The sequence below is a fragment of the Sitophilus oryzae genome, unplaced genomic scaffold, assembly GCF_002938485.1.
Source record: "Sitophilus oryzae breed Bouriz unplaced genomic scaffold, Soryzae_2.0 scaffold_1184_pilon_pilon, whole genome shotgun sequence".
Lineage (NCBI taxonomy): Eukaryota > Metazoa > Arthropoda > Insecta > Coleoptera > Curculionidae > Sitophilus > Sitophilus oryzae.
The window spans coordinates 1,765,048-1,783,410 of NW_022145820.1; the positions used below are offsets into that span (position 1 = coordinate 1,765,048).

Sequence of the window (18,363 nt, forward strand, 5' to 3'; positions counted from 1 at the left end):
GAGTTCTTAACATTTACTTTCTTAATTCTTATTTATTTATTTATATATTTTTACTAGGTAATCTCACAGAATATAATAAATGTCACATTACCAAATTGGAACTATATACTTAACATAGATTAACTCAAAAATATACTTAGATAACACAATTCAGTTGTGATCTGATTACAATATACATATATACAGGGCGAGTCTTAAATTAATTCAAATATTTTAGGGGTGGTATATTTCGACAGCAGAAGCACGTCTGTAATTTAGTCTGTCTTTTAATTTTAAGTTAAAAAACATAATATCTTGATGATATGGCAACATAGGTAGTTAAATTTACAAGAAAGAAAACCCAGAAAAGGACCAGTGGTTCTCAAAATTTAACCAAAAAAATATTTTTTTTTGGATATTTTCTAAATAAAATAACTCGGTTATTTTGGGGTTATTTAAACGGTAAAAAGAAAATATGTTTCTTTTATCGAGATCTACCAGTCCTGAAAATATTTGCACTTATTTAAGACTCTCCCTGTATTTATAACCGGTATAACGAGTATTTTTGAAACATGGCTCACCTCTATAACTTCTTATTTTTTCTCAGATATAAAAATGAGATTTGGTATGTATTTATAGAACATAACTCAGGACTAATTGAGGTATTCAATTAGTTTTGGCTACTTCCTGTTTCACCGGAAATTACTACAACTATTGATTTTTATATGGTACCTTCAGTATTGTTTTACTTTATTTGTTATAAAATGGAATTCTGAATAGACTGGTATATTACATGTCAACTATTGGACACCTTTGCTTAAAAAATAGTATTTTAATTTTTAATCTAGAGTGCTATTGCTGTGTTACAACCACTAGTTTTTAAAGTAGCCTTGGCAAAATAGATTGGATCGTCTATTGTTCTTCGTGTCTTTTCTTGACCGGTTTAAGATCCAAATAGTATTTTTAATCATAACTCGATTTTTTTAAATTTATTACCATATTTGGAAAAATATTTTTTTATTAATAATTTGGTATCACATACTTTGTATCTCGAGTCAAATTATCCTTGGCTGTCTAGATTGAAATTTAAATCACCGGGTATAAGTTGATCTTGAATTTTATTATCACAGTTATTTAACTGTAGCACACTTTACAAAAAACTGGTTCTAGTTGAGACATTTTAATAAATTAATAAATAATCAAATAAATCATTATGTGTAAAATCATTTTTATTTTTATAAAAAATGGCAATGAAATTATGTTGATGCTAAATGTTGCGCTTTAAGCTTAATACTAAATGAAACAAAATGTTAAGTTGAATTTAATTAATTTTATGGAGTGTTGTTGAGGACGTCTGATATGTTATCTTCTGGTGCTTTCGTGGTTTCGTCCAAAGTCTTGAGGGCTCCTATAATGTTATCAGCTAATGCGTACATCTCTTCAACAGTCTAAAAAATAAATAAACGCATAGTGTAAATAATTTTGCTTAAATTAGAAAGATATGGTGTAAATTTTTCTGAAAAACAAACAGTTAAAAACTGTTCAGCCATCATTCACCGTTACGTTTGTCAAATACGAGTATGAGTTTTAAGGCGTGTCTGAGATCAGTTCATATCGTTTAGAAAAATTTCAGTACCGGGTGGCCAATTAAGAATGGACGCCGCCGGCTGTATCTCAGAAAATACTTATCGTATAACTTTGGGGAAAAAATTCTAATAAGTAAATCGACCAAGAGAAATCGCTGGAAATTATTTACAAGTTCGAAAAATGTCCGCTAGGGGGCGTTTCACTGATATCCAATAAGAAAACAGGGGTTTTCTCAAAAATATGCAGGTGAACAGGTATTTTAAATACTACTATTGTAATCATCGAGAAATTTGTAATTTTTTTGATGTAGAGTATTTTTCTGTATCTCATAAAATAATGGTGGGGGAAGGTTAAACTTGCTTTTATTAAAGGATAACTCTGGTTTAGGTTAGCCGATTTAAACAAAGTAGGGCTCGTTTAAAAGAGATTTTCTTCCTTAATGATCTCCCGTATAAATTTTGTTTTTATATTTTTTTCTCGTGGTAGCTAGAGGGCGCTGTTTGACATCATAACAGATATTGCGCTTTTGCATAAAAAATTTAAATAGGAGGATATATTTTTCTTTGCACCGTTAAATAGAGCACAAAATTTCAAAATATTAGCGCCAAACCGCAACTTTCTATCTTCTCTCTAACGGGAGATATTAAGAAAATAAATAATATTAGGCTGTCGCCTAGTATTATAAACTCTGAAGATTATAGTAGTAGGCTAGGAAACAAACAGAGGTAACTTGGTTACGTCAAAATATCAAAACATATATTTTAATTTCATTTTAATACCATTTAATTGTTATTTATCCATGTTCGTTCTTGATTCGACCAAATAAATTAAAACCCAGGCATATTGAATCCGATGACCTACCTGGCCATGGAAATATGCCGCTCCAGCGTCTCTATCTACCAAAATAAGTGGTATCCAAGAAGTCCCACATATTCATAGCAAAATAATCGGCACAACTGCACCAGCTGCGTCAACTTCACCAACTACATTCATGCTGATGAAACTGCAACAAATGCAATTTCATCATGATGGATCCACTAAAAAAGTTGGCTCTTATCTCTGAGAAATTATGGACAGTTCATTTCATTCAGAAAATTAAAAAAGTCCAATCATTCGCCATCCTGGAATTCATGCCTAAACATTTACGGACCAACGGTCTTGGTGCTGAACTACTTGGATCAAGGGTAGATTTGAACCAGTAGTGCATAGTAAGATTCGCACCTGTTCTATATGAAAAGTGGCCCAAACGACATAAACTTTATAGTATAATAAGAAATAACACAAACAACAGATAAAACAGAAAACAAGCGAAATCAAGGACGAACTTGGATTAATAACTAAATGACGTTACATGAAATAAACTCCTAGTTTTCGGCCATACGAAGTTCAGCCGTTTTCCGTTAAAAACAGTATGGCGGCACACAATGCCTAGACATTTTAATAAAATGATTGATAGTCCGACTTTCGGACATTTTAATCTGAGACTACCTACATATAATTAACCAAAAAATTCGTAAAAATTTACATCAACACAACCTTTAAAAATTTATGACGTCGTTTTTTATAAATCGCCCGAAATTCGGATGCATGAAAACTGAACTTAAACGTTTTGATATTTTGACGTAACCAATTTACCTCTTTTTGTTTCCTAGCCTATTACTTTTAGACCTTATAATACTAGGCGACAGCCTAATATGATTTATTTTCTTAATATTTCCCGTTAGAGAGAAGATAGAAAGTTGCGGCTTGACGCTAATATTTTGGAAATGTTGTGCTCTATTTAACGGTGTAAAGAAAAATATAGCCTCCTATTTAATTTTTTTATGCAAAAGCGCAATATCTGTTATGATGTCAAACAGCGCTCTCTAGCTACCACGAAAAAAATTATGGAAAGAAAATTTATACTGGAGATCATTAAGGAAGAGAAGCTCTTTTAAACGAGCCCTAGTTTGTTTAAATCGGCTAACCCAAACCTGAGTTATCCTTATTTAAATAAAAGCAAGTTTAACCTTCCCCCACCACTTTATTTTATGAGATAGAGCAAAATACTCTGTATCAAAAAAAAATACAAATTTCTCGATGATTACAATAGAAATATTTAAAATACCTGTTCACCTGCATATTTTTGAGGAAAACCCTGTTTTATGATTCGGTATCAGAGAAACGCCCCCTAGCGGATATTTTAATATGACAAATCAAATAACAATGACAATTACTAAAAAGAATACGCGGTAATTTACGAAATGCCGTACAGATGACACACAAGTCTTTTTCATCCTGTTGGCAAGTGATTGAGAGAGTTTGAAAATATATGAAGTGACGTTGAACGATGACTGAACATTCTATACTATTCTAGGTAATAAAGTTAATTAGGTAATTAAGAACATTTTAACTTATTTAACGGTTATGTTCAAAGTCATCTAGATTATATTTTCTTTGGTCATACAATGTATATGATAATAATATAAACGGTTCGTCATATTCAGCAAGATTATGATAAATATTTTACATGGAAAACAGAATTTTCTATAATATTATAGACAATCAACCCCGTTATTAAGAAAATGTTAAAGAATAAATAACATGACCCATAAGTTACAAATATGACCATTTTGACATAATAATAGTGAAATGCTTGATGTACATATAAAAATAGAGTTTACTGTCTATTTCAACATTTTTATTTTTTTACAACCGATATAAAAAATAATATTAATTATAATAAAGTTGTTATACTAAATGTCATCGACACTACCCAGAAGTTATTTAAACATTTAAATAACCTTAATAGAAAATAACGTTTGACCCATCGCATCGTGACATTTAAGCCAGATTTAATTGAAATTTACTGGAAATCTTCCTCGAGTACCTCGATAAAAATTACTCTGGATTTCACCAAGTTTCTACTACTGTATTGGTAATTAGTGACGTCACGTGGCCATTATTAAAAAATCGCTAAACGATAATATCCCAATCGAGAATTAATTTCTGTTTATGGCACATATTTCACTCTTGTGAAATTTTTCATACCCAGTAGGTATTGCGTTCGTCAGATATATGATGCATTATTATTCAAGAATTTACGTCGTATTTTTTCGAGCGAGCTATGACAAATACATGTTCTAATTGTACTTTTCGGTTACAAGTACCAGTTTTCTATTGATTTTATTAGGCTTTTTTAAAAAGTTAAGTTTTCGAATTTATTTATGTTTCTGAGTCTTGGGTATATACTTTATATAAAGCAAAATTGAAACTGTCTATTCCAGTAATTTATGTGAACCTGAACAATAAAGCAAATTGAAATGTCAAAACACAGTAATAATTTTAATTCTTCATTTCTTTAAGCGTATTTAAGTTTTTAAAACCAAATATTGTACTGAAGTATTTCTATTTACTGAATTTTGTGTTGCAATAATAAAAATTATATTACCTTTTATAGAGTGTCTAAAAATTTATTTTAAATAATTACTAGCATTAAACGGCAATAACTTGTTTTATTTAAATGGAACACCATGTATATTTTGATGGGAATCAGATGCACAATTTAATTGTCTATCAAATTGTATTATACCATTTTTTACCTATCTCTTCAAGTTTCCGTAGGAAATGCATTCTCTTATAATTTAGAATACACTTATCAATATACCCATGGAATACTGATATTTTAGATTGTTTTTAAAGATGTACCAAATTTTTAAAGAGTACAGATACGGATATTGTCGATACGTTTAAATTATAAATACGTTATTTAAAAAAAACTGTTTAAATATTTGTTAAAGGGAACCAATTAATATGATTCCAGTATTCTAACTACATTAATAATTGACTGTTTAATAATAATTGCTCCATATACTAAAAAACTGAATTTTATATGTGTATTAGACAGTGTGGGAAAAAGTAACACCTTAAAAATGATATTTAATTTTTTGATAAATGCTTATTTATAACAACAGAGACGTTCATTTTCATAACTTATTATTATATTCATTTCTGATTCAAAAAAGTATGTAACTAATCAATATTTGGGCGGAAATAATGGTGGTATATTTAATTAATGGTATACTCTTTTACAAATATTTAAATAGTTCTCTTATTGAATAGAAATGTTAAATTAAATTATCGTTTTGCTAAAAACGATAATATTACTAGCCTGTGCATTTTGTACATTTGTTGCTTTAAAAACAATCTAGAATGTCAATATTCCATAGGTATATTGAAAAATAAGGTTGCAGTAAGCTAATACTAATGTGAGTCGTATGTGGTGAATAACCATGTATAAATTAAGTAAAGTTTTGTATTTAAAAATGAATTATAAATATCGTTAGTATTTAGTAAACTATTATTATTATTATTATATCGCTCTATACTTCGGATTTTTATTAGCTTTAAGTTATAGGTATAGGCAGAGTTGGACAAATTTTTTTCTTATCATTTCAATTATGAAGACTGAGTAAAAATATTTGTAACTAAGATAATATAATATTATTAACTAGTAGTAAATGTGCATTTTACTGTGCATATGCAGTCGATTGTTTTAATAAAATAAAATACGGCGTCTAGTTAAAAGAAATTTAGTGAGCCAGTTAGTAAAATATAGCTCCGAAATTTATTGTGAGCACTATGTGCAACTTGATTGCCTGCAGCCTTTATTATAGTTCCCAACTTCAGAACTCATTATCCCATAAGTTTGTAGTATTTGTTCAGATACAATTTCCCCAATTTTGCTGATAATAAGATTTCGCAGTATACTTTTCCTACTTTTGATATTTTGTCAATACATAAGTATGAAAATATTTTTATTTAAAAATAAATTTAAAGTTATGTCATTACACTCTGCTTTCGAGGTTTATTATGAAGTTCAAATTAAAAATAAAAAATGTTTTAAGGGTTATGGAAACTAAAAATCATCATGAGCTTATTTATCAAAAGACTAATAGTTAAATAAAAAAGGGTGAATTAATATTGAAACTTTGTGTTATTTAACTGAACGATAATTTTATTATTATTTAAATATTTTATAATCCAATTAGTGAGCATGATAATGATTTAACTTTGTATGTGATTTTATCCAAATACAGTTTATCAGCATGCCAAAGAATAAATAGAAGTGTCTGTAAAACTTAATTTAAATTTGCTTCGTTTTAAATTACTTATGGACCTGAAGTTAATTTTTATCTTTTCTAAAATGTTTTATTTTTAGGAAATAACATCTGAAACTTTTTGTTCAGTTAAAGTACTTAGGAACTTACGGCAGGATCTAAACCCCTGTTAATTTACTTATAACCTGGGTTATCAAAATGTTTGATTTGAGTAAATTATTGACTAAAAGCAATATTATAATACCTATGAAATTTGTAAAAGTCAAAACTACTTTAGCTAACATACGAATGTCCGATTTGTAATCAGACAGTTAACTAAAAAAAATCGTACGATATAAAATTAGGCTATAGAACATTCGGCTAAAAACATATGAGATTAAAGATAGATCAGTCATTTTACTTAAAAAAGATTGATATTTTTCTACATTGCTTGCATTGTCTCGGTAGATATACTGTAATAAAACAGGTTCCCAGAAATAAAGAGCAATGTGCAGAAACAGAACATATTTGATGCTAAATATAGTTTATTATTATTTTATTAAACACCTTTATTACGTTTACTTACCTCGCACGCCATTAATTGTTTGACCAACGAGTTCTTGTAGTTCAGTTTATCAAACTCTTCTTCGGGCAGTAAATATTTTGGTTCTGTACCATCTTCCGTCGAACCTAGGTGACGTTCCACTGGGTGGCACAACTTCTCTCCTTGATGTCTGAAAATGTGACCAGATTCTATGGACAATCCAGATGGAGGATCAGGAGTATCATCCCAGTACAAGAACGTCGGAATCTTGACTTTGTAGATTTTGATCTGAAATAAATTATACATAAAATGTTACTTTCCTCATGTGATATTAAGTGTCTGCATCTAAGTATATGGACTTTAATTTAATTTATTTTTTTGTTGTACTATAATACGGCTACCTCCTATACCAAATTTCTTGTAATTTGATTGATATTGACACTTGAGAGGAAACTAAAGGTGCGTTTACTTAATGGGGAGTTATTTATTTCTAAAGACATTGATAAATCTACACCATGTTGGCTCATATTTCAACGAAGAAAATTAAAAAAACATTATGTACAAAAGCAAAATAGTTATTTATTATTATAGTTAAAAATGTAAATAAAATGTTATGAGTTATTTTTAGTGGTTAGTATAAATCATATTGTTATTCTTCTAAGTTTGTTATTGTGCTTCATAAATCTATTAAGACAAAAAGTTCTGTCCCTATTTGGAAATTTCAACTCGTGAGATGTCGATAATATCACAACGACATAATTTTTGCTGCACAGGACGCCGAAGTTCTGCATTATGCATTTTATATTGTCTATAAACTGTCTATTACACTGCGTTATAGAACGTCTATTATTATAAATTTAAAACATATTGAGTTTCTTTTAAATATAAATAAATAAATAAAAAATAAATAAATGACTTTATTGTCAAAAAATTTTTCAATTTGTAGACAAAGGTAAACTAAACAAACAAAATAAAAAAACAAGGTACACAAACAAACAAACAAAAGATAATACAAAACATTATGCAAATAATATTTTAGTGCATTATTGCATTTATTGCATTTCATTATATATGTCGTTTTTTATCATACTTGTAAGTAATTATATTGATGCACTCTTTGAATGTCAGTTTATAACATATTTTTGTACATTATTTGTGCATACGCAAAAAGAACTTTATTTTATAAAAAGATAAGAAGATAGATACGATATTATCATCTATATTTTTATATTGACAATCACGCCATAAAAATTAATACTTTTGGGACGTCTGAAAAAAAATATTAAGGATATTTTAAATTTTTGAAATATACGGTCAAAAATTGTTTTCTAATACAATTGAAACTATTTTTAAAATCACAATATATGAATAGACATACCGTATGATGCATGCATCGCCCGCCGACCTGAACCTATGAAAATTTCACGTAAATTTTAAACATAATGACTAACATTTTCCAATTTCAGGGAAAAATTGTTTTAGATAAATTAATCATCAATATAACGAAAATCGCCGTTTTTCATCAATTTTTTTTAATTATTGGCTTGAACTTATACTTAATATATTAAGTTACATATCCTGAACATTTACTGAATTAAATCACCAAATTAACCGATAAAATAATGTGGTATTGATCAAATAAATGTAGCACTCATGTTACTTTATAATAAATATCATGTCATAGTTTTTTCTCCTACAAGTCTATTAAAAACAATGTAAATGATATTGAATATGGAAATTTACAGGAAAAACACAATCAATACGATAAAGTAATTAAAATTTGAACATTTAGTTAAAAAAACATAACCTTTTTTAATAACTAAAAAAAGGGCTCGAATTTCAAATGAACAATTATGATTCGATTTAATGAGTCTGTGAGTGATATTTTCGCTAAAATAAATTGGAAACTTATATTCACAACATTTTTAAAACTTACGTGGGATTTGCCATTTTTGGGTCTGCAATGCAGCAAAATGTAATATATTCCATTAAATATTTTTAATGCGTTAAATTTACGTTACAATTTATAAACTTACTTTAAATTTTAAAATTTTTAGTGTTTTTACAAGAGAGTTTTAAATATCTTAGGTTCCGTTGTAGATTTTAAATTCATTATTTTTACCACAAAAACAGAGATTTTTAAAAAATCAATTGACATGATTTTTAAATACATTTTGTTTCAGTATATATTTTATGTTTTTTTTTAATTTATGCCAAAAATACAAATAGAAAGAAAAAAACTTTTTTTAGATAGCTATAGTCTACGATAAAATATGGAAACTATAAACTCGACGTACACAAATCATAAATAAACATCAAAATTAATTTAAAATATAAATTGTAAAATATGGATTGAATATTGGGCATTCTATAGTTCGCATTTTTAATTTGTATGGATATTTTTATCCATGCGTGTAAAATTTTCACTTTGACCTACATATTGGATCAGGATGCATTATATTTGAATATTTGTATGTAATATTTTTAGATATAAATTAAAATTGATTTACCGTCAGTAAATTGTGATGAGAGACACAATTCAATGACTACGTCCTGGTGTCTATGATTGAAATTAAACGTTTATTTTTAATAATGGCTTTTAATAAAAATGAAAATGAAAATAACCAAATATACTGAAAAAAAAATCGGCCGATATACATCCATTAAAACTCTGAAACTTCTCAGTGAATCTTTAAACGTACAATATTTTGAAATTTGAAATTAATATTTATTTTATGAACTTTCTATGTTATACAAAACTATTGTAATAATTCTGCCCAATCTTCTAGGGGTATAGATATTATTAAAACTAAATATTGTTTACGCAAATTATATCCACCTTATTTTACATTTTCGATATTTTTAAATAAAAAATTACAAATTTTCTTTCTTGAAATTTATTGAACGCTTCTACTTTTTAGAGCATCTCTAATATTGCTTTATCTGAAGGTGCTTATACATTGTATATTGTTTTTTGTTTCTAACATTAAAAGAAAAAAAGTATTAATTTTCGATATTTCTATGCTACAAATATCTCTTTGATTGTGGAATTGAGTCAGTGTTTATATATGAAACTGCAATTTATTTTGCAGAAGGGAACACTTAATTTTTAGTACTTATTTTGAAATACTGGCAATTATAATTTTTGTTTATTATTTATTATAGTATTGCCACAGTAGCTTCCAATTTTTTAATATATCATAGTTTTATAACATTTTTCTAATTACAAATTTTCAATTCCAGATTATCATATTTTTTAATAATATTTACCCCTTGGTTTTTTAGAATTTATTGTATTTTATGTGTTTCTCATAATATTTATAAACTTAAAGACGGACATTATTTGATTAATATACTACTTTAATGTGTATTTACCTTCGCTCTCCTTTCGGCAATCAGCTGATTGCAATAGTTTTCTATCAGCATGATGGGATGGCGAGCCATCTCAGGAGGTGCTTGATCTAACGGTATCTTTCCTATAAGAACCAGATTTTTCACTCTTTCCATTTCTTCTTCCTACAAGAATAGCATAACAAGTTATTTAATAAACATATATTAAATAAGAGAGTTTTAACATCGCTGAAAGCTATCCGCTGAAATATCTTTAACATTTTTATATATCTAGTTAGAAGTTAAATTTGAAGGAATATCCTCTAAGGTTTCCGGCACTAAGCTGCGAGTATTTACAAATAGCAGTAGGCTGTTAAGTTTCTCTGATGTATAAAGATTTTATTTTCTTTGACCTGGTATATTATATATTTTTTATTCTTGGCTTTAGGTCGTTCGGGTTGCAAAGATGTTAATGGATTTTGTTCATTATTTTATTTTTATCGACGCGACGTTTCGACAGTGTATGTCTTTTTCAAGTCTCTTGAACGTAGATTCCTACAGAATTAAAATTGTGAACAACTGGACAAACGCACAATAACACATATTAAAACTATTATTTTATTTGTTTAGGGACATCACACTTTAGTATGCAGCACGTATTTTCTCGCAGACCGTTTTGTATAAAACATATTAAAACATATTCATCGTTTCAATAGCCGATGTCTACAGTAGACATCGGCTAAAACATAACACTTACATTTAATAGTATAATAGAAAGTTGTCCAGTTGCTCACAATTTTAATTCTGTAGAAATTTACGTTCAAGAGACTTGAAAAAGACATATTATACTGTCGAAACGTCGTCGATAAAAATAAAATAATGAACAAAATCTAGTAACATCTTTGCAACCCCCACGACCTAAAGCCAAGAATAAAAATAAAAAAAATAAAGAATTTAATAGGGATTGCCAAAATAAAACAAGAGACAGATAGCAGTATACTTTTAATAATTCTTTCGATTCTTTCAATCACGGTCTACTATATTATTGTTAATTTTTTAGTCCTAAATAAACACAATTTACTGCCATACTTAATCATCTGTCTGGAATTATCCCTATTTTTGATTTGAAATTTTCCTCTGTTTATAATCGTAGATGTTTTCGTAAATATTACAGCGGATTACGATTTCCCGGAGCTAAAAACATGAACCATAATCTCTTGCAAAAATATGTAACCTCGCTATTTTTTTAAAAACTTTTCCAAATTAAAATTAAAGCTTGTTAGCTTTTTAATTAGTTGAAAAACTTTCCACTGTAAACGTACGAATATAAAACAAGCATGTAAAAAATATCAAACCTAGCAAACTTTTAAAAATTGCAAATGTAAAAAATTCGAAATCTTCTCAATGAATTTAGCTATGAATGAAGGAGCGAGTTTAATAATAAAATGCATTATCTTCTTAATGAGCCTATTAGGTATCGTTTAATGTCGTAACTGAAAATCTATTCTTAAATCTTCATAATTCTTCGTAACTTACTTTTATCCAATATTATCTTTGATAACTTTTCTCGAGAGATTATTTTTAATTAAATTTCCTCGTTGTTAAATCCTACTTAAAAGCTTTCAAGCTTTTTTATTCGCTTTTATATTTAACTTTTATGGAACAAAATAAATATTAATTTATAGATAGAAGCTATAATGTAGTAATTGATCTTTTTATGGATAACGGTACGTTAAGGAGGTGTTTTTGTTTACGCATGAAACCGTTTGGAGTTAATTATTGGTGTAATAATTACAAATATTGTTATTCAATATTGGAATTCTACACTCAGATGCAAAAAAATACAACGAAACATTTTTTCGTAAAATTTAAAGTATTGTAATCGCAAAACGTTTTCCGATGCACGTCATCAATCATATTGACATTGAGATTAAAGTCTATAAACCTGACTAAATGAAATTTTAGTCACAATGTTTAAATAAATAAATATATAAATGCCTTTATTGTCAAAAAATTTTACAATTTGTAGGCAAAGGTAAAAAAACCAAACAAAGTAAACAAACAAGGTAAACAAACAAACAAACAAAAGATAATACAAAACATTATACAGATAATATTGTCAGTCTTATTGTTTAAAATAAACATTTATATAAATGTTTACAATGTCAAACACAAGTTTTATAAAAAAAAAATAAAAATAATATTTTAAGATTAAATTTGTTGTATAATTTAAGATACTGAGCAGCTCTTTATTTTACTTTATAGAGCAAATGATTGTAACATATATTTTATTTAGATTAAAGCTGCAAAAGTTAGTTTAAACCGAATTTTATTATCGCTATGTTGGTCACATTGCGCCGTGTTCAGCAATGTTGTCTTTTATTATTTGACAATTATCCTAGTGTCAGTCATTATTTTGTAAAACATCGTGTTGTTTGTTGAATCTTTGTGAGTAATTCTGTTTTTTTGCCTATTTTTATAGTATTTTTTTTAATTGCACTTTTAAGCACAAACAGTTCTTTTAAGAACTAAATTTTCGAGTTCTTGTTTTGCATTTCTTGAAATTGTGTGTTGAAAATATACCGGAGCTGTTTAAACAGTTGAAGCAAAGAGCTTGTAGCTTCCCTATTTTTTTTTAACTATTTTGAACGAGAACGTGACAATAAATGTCCTTTATTATACCCTTGACTACAGTCAGAAAAGTAAGTTTAATTGATAGGCACATTATACCACTTTCAAAGTTAGTTTTTATTAAATTCTGCGATTATTAGTTTGCGCATTAATAGCATCCTCTTACTTGTTATTACCACATATGGCGTTGTAAAATGTACATCAAAAATTAATAACCCGTAATAACGCTTATAGTAATCTTCATAATGGACTAATTTTTGCAAATATGAAATAAGTAAAATAAGCTATAAAACAAATAAATCAATTAATCAATAAAATATTAGTTATTAAATTAAAAATTAAAAAATGATATAATAAATATTATGTTGTTTGCTAATTTTAAATTAACATTTAACTCATAAATCCATCACAATCTGGCAGCGCTGTCGCCATAGCTTGTCACTCACAGTTGATCACGTGCATCGGAAATTCTTTTACGATTACTTTAGTTTTTATTTTTAGTCCTATTTTTATGATTTTTTTAGCAAACTGCATATAAATATATCTAGTAAATTTATAAGCTCAGTTTTTTATAAATTTTAGTTTTTGGCTTATTATACAGTGTTAATCGAAGCGTTGTTTTTACCCTACTCAAAGTCATATAGCTGAAAAATGATTATACAAGGTGTCCCAATATTTCGTGGACTACTACCTATTTTTGGAATCAAAATAAGTTCATTGGACACAATTTATCTCTATACAAAAGTGCTTCGTTTATCCGCTAGAGGGCATTAAACTTTAAAAAATAGACACATTTTTTCAAATATTTTAAGAACCGTTATTCCGATTTGAATGAGATGAGGTTTTTTGGCGAAAAAAGTTATAGTTGAAAATGAAAATTTTTCGAATTTTTTATTAGCTTTAAGTTAAAAAACTGAATTTGTTGATAATATGGCAACATAGGTGGCAGATTAAATTTACAAGAAATAAAATCGAGAAAGGATCCAGAGGTTCTCAAAATTTAGGCAAAAAATCGAGATCAACCAGCCCTGAAAATATTTGCACTTATTTACTCATATACTCACCCTGTATATATGACATTTTTTTTAAAAACGTCCCAAATTTCATTACCATTGGCAAAACCATTTATGACATTTTACAGTTCCAGTTACTGAATTTAATTTTTTCGTTTACATTTTAGTGACATTGATTTAATTTTTCCATCCTTTTTTATTTTTTTATTTACTAATTGTTTTATCTATTCTATTTACCTCTCTGACTGAAATCCTCTTTAGCATTTGTTCCTCGTAATCTTCTAATATTCTTTCTTGGAGTTTTTGCATGTAGTTTCGATCCGTCAGGCTGACGTAGTGGGTACCCATCAGTTTCTCCAACACCGTTCTCACTTGTGGAATGTTGAATCTAAATAGAAAATAAATTAACCGAAATTGTATTTCACGTTAATTCGTATTATTTATTGTTCGTTTCGCGCTTTTATATATTTCGAATAAACCAGAGGTTTAAAACTAAAGGCACTAAGGTACTAGGCACATGGAAGTGTGAAGACAAAAATAATTGAACAGGAAGAAAATAACAATGACTTGAATATTCTTCATGATGAAGAAAAGAAAAACATTGACTCTCGTTTATTGGGGATACAGTAGGAAAAGACCACAGGATCTTTCGCCGAACGACTTCTTCCTGTGGAGCACATGCAAAAACCGTCATTATGGGCATATTAAAAACAGAAATTCAGATGGAATGAAAACGACACCTCTGTGGAATGCTAAAGATTCACCCCCTTAACAGTTTTGTATTGTGAGGCGTGAATTTTACAAAAAAAAAAACATCATTTGGTGTACCTATTGTTTGGCTGTGAGTGAAGAATTATGTAAACACTAGCGTGTACCAGTGACTTCGTTCCCGTCGAATTAATCATTTTTAATGGTGGGGATAAAGCAAAGCAAGAATTTCCATTAACATAAAAACTGGATCAAATTTTCTCACATTTATGTCAGCATGAGAAAAAACAATATGGCGATATTATTATATAACTTGGTAATATTTGAGGGGTAGTTTCATCTCGTTGGAATTTGACTTTCGAAAAATCCGTTTGCCAAAAATTAGCTTTTTACGTCAAGCAGTTTAAGCAGAGTCGTGGTTAAGAAATTACCCAACTTTTTGCAACACCCTGTATGATTTAAAAAAATAAATTATGCGTGTCCAAGCGTTTTCCCGAAAGACTAACCGATTTTTAAATTACAAATATTGTAATATTTGAGGGGCGTTTTTACCCTCTTGGAATTTGAGATTCGAGAAACCCCTTCTTATCGAACCTCTACACCCCACAGTCAATCCGTTTGCCAAAACTCAGCTTTAAACATCAAGCAGTTTAAGCAGAATCGTGATTACTCAATGATCATATTTTATGAAACACCCTGTATACATTTTTAAAAAATCTTAAAATATGTAAAACAACAAAATAAAATATAATACGTGTGTAAGAGTTTTTCCGAAAAACTGACCGGTTTTTAAATAAAAAAATATTCTAATATTTGAGGGGTGGTTTCACCCTCGGTTTAACCCCCTTAGAATACGAGTTTCGAAAAATCCCTTCTTATCGAACCTCTACACCTCTACACCCTAGAATCAACCTGTATGCCACAATTGAGCTTCTTACGTTGAGTGGTTTGAGCAGGATCGTGATTAATCAGTGACAACCATTCCATTGGAAACCAGATCTCTTGATCTTCATGAATGACTTTTTATAAAGCTGATCAAATCGTTGTTGTCTTCCTGTTTATTATTTTTATCTTTATACTTACATTTCTTTAATTCTTTTGTTTCAAATCTCTGGATTATTCTTTGAACTTATTTAATATATGCCTGTCTGTGGATACTGAGCTGCAATGATATCTGGCAGAGCGCAGATACTATTTTTAGCAAAATGCTATTTAATCAACTTAACTTTTTCGGAAGTGGCGAAAATCATAATAACTATATTCAAAATTACTATATTTGGTACTTTCAAATTCTTGTAAACAAAATGGTAACATCGAATTTGGATATTTCGCCTTTTCTAATATAAAGAAATATATTTTTGTTACTCTTATTAATAGATGCTGCAATATTTTAGAAGTGCAAGCCAAAAAATAATATATTTTAAGAATATTGAAAACAGTAAAGGTGTAGGAGGAAGATGTATTTTTAAATCTGACTTTTTTCGAGCCATGGCGAAGTCCAATACCGCCATAATTCTAGTATTAGCGCGCACCTTATTTTGACATTTACGTTTCTCTAATTCAGAGTTATGGCACCACAAGGATTGTATTTCGTTTCTATTCTTGATTATATTTTACTGTTACGTTTATACAAGTTGCCTAAACTATTTATTATTGCGGAACACGATTCCTAAATAATATCTATCATTATTATCAAATTAACCAGTGCGAAAAGACTGGTTTTTACTAGTTTTTTGCGTTAACTTTAAGTATATTTCATTAAATAAAAAAATACGATAAGGGCCATGATCGAAACAATTTATATTTATATCGAATGACATGAGTGAAGTACAAAAAATACAATCAGTAAACAGAGTCATGATCGATACAGCAACTAACTAAAAATTTGACGTGAGACGTCAAGTGATTAAGAAGAACAGTTTAGAACAGACAGATTAGAAGATCATAAACAGGACAATATTCTAAATAAAGAGATGTAAAGAAGTGTGTAAAAGAAAACACAGACAGTAAAATAGCTACTACCTTTGCTACTACTCATGCTACCGAAGGCCGATCAAGATCGATCAGTGGCGTTCTTTTTTGATGCTAAAATTTTTGTTCTGTCTTTTCCGTGGTTTTACGGCTTTTTATTAGCTTTGTTTATCTTTTTCTTCTCTTTTAACCATATTTTTATAATTATAAAAGTTTATTTGTAATATTTCTTGTAACATTTATTTACGTATTAGCTTCCATTAAAAATTACATCCATATTTCATATTATGGTTATTATAAAGTAATTTACTTTCATAATGTAGAGCTATAAAGAGTAAATACAACATACAAACGATAAACATTATAAACGTACCTAATGATTCAAAAATTAATCTAATAAATTGAAGCTAAATTTTACTGTGCTTTACCCACTATCGATTATTTTAAGATGATTAATATTTTAACTAGTTTTGTTGTTAGCTAACTTTAATAACTTAAAAGCAGCATTTTGGAACGCAACTGAGTTAAAAGGAATTATAAAAAGTTTTTAACCATTCACGACAGGGTAAATATTGTTATATGCAATAGAATCGGCTCTGGTTTTTATCACTTTAATATACTTTGAAGTTTGTCGAACAATGCTTGGTATCATATACCTGTTAGTTATCAAATATTTCTGTGAATTTAATATTTACATAAACTAAAATATTGAATTATTTATATTTTTGCATTTTGCAATAAAATTATCTATACCGGGTGCGTCTCAAAAGTGGCTCACCCCTATAACTTTTTTATTTTTTCAAATAAAAAAACGGGATTTGGTATGTTAGTATATGACATATAGGATCAATTGACGTATTCAATTGTTTTTGATCACTTCCTGTATCACCGGAAATGGCTACAACTTTTGATCTATAAATCGCACCCTCGGTATTTTTTTTACTTTATTCGATAGAAAATGACATTCTGAATAGAATGACATACCTATATGTCAACTTTTGACAGTCTGGCTTAATAAATAATCGTATTTTAAAATTCAATCTAGACTGTCATGGCTATGTTAAAAACACTAATTCTTAATCAAGGAGCCTTGGAAAAATAAATTTGATCGTCTAATGTTTTTAGTGTCTTATCCTGGCCAGTTAATTATGAAATTAATTGATTTATGCTCAAATCGTATTTTTAATCATATTTCAATTTTTTCAAATGGAACGAAGGTGGCTAATTACCATATTTGGAAAAGGCATTTTTTTACGAATAATTTAATATCACACACTTGGTATTTCGAACCAAATTTTCGGTCCGAACCGCAAGTTATAATTTTAAATAAACCATATGCCAAAATGTCAATAGTTGACATATTATAGGTCATTCTATTCAGAATGTTATTTTCTATCGAATAAAGTAAAAAAATACTGAGGGTGCCATTTAAAAATCAAAAGTTGTAGTCATTTCCGGTGAAACAGGAAGTGACCCAAGACAATTGAATACGTCAATCCATCCTAATTTATGTTATATACTA

At 28.4% G+C, this 18,363-nt stretch overlaps 1 protein-coding gene across 1 annotated transcript in view; it reads right to left on the reverse strand.

The window, feature by feature from the left end:
• Window positions 1-1,190: 1,190 nt before the first annotated feature.
• LOC115891503 overlaps window positions 1,191-18,363 on the reverse strand; it is a 45,409-nt gene continuing 28,236 nt past the window's right edge. Inside the window, exons 2-5 of the mRNA XM_030911968.1 lie at window positions 14,400-14,550; window positions 10,564-10,704; window positions 7,231-7,476; window positions 1,191-1,427 (exon numbers count right to left, since the gene is read on the reverse strand). Coding sequence (XP_030767828.1) covers window positions 1,311-1,427; window positions 7,231-7,476; window positions 10,564-10,704; window positions 14,400-14,550 — 655 coding nt within the window. The 3' untranslated portion in view covers window positions 1,191-1,310. The remainder of the gene's footprint in view (window positions 1,428-7,230; window positions 7,477-10,563; window positions 10,705-14,399; window positions 14,551-18,363) is intronic.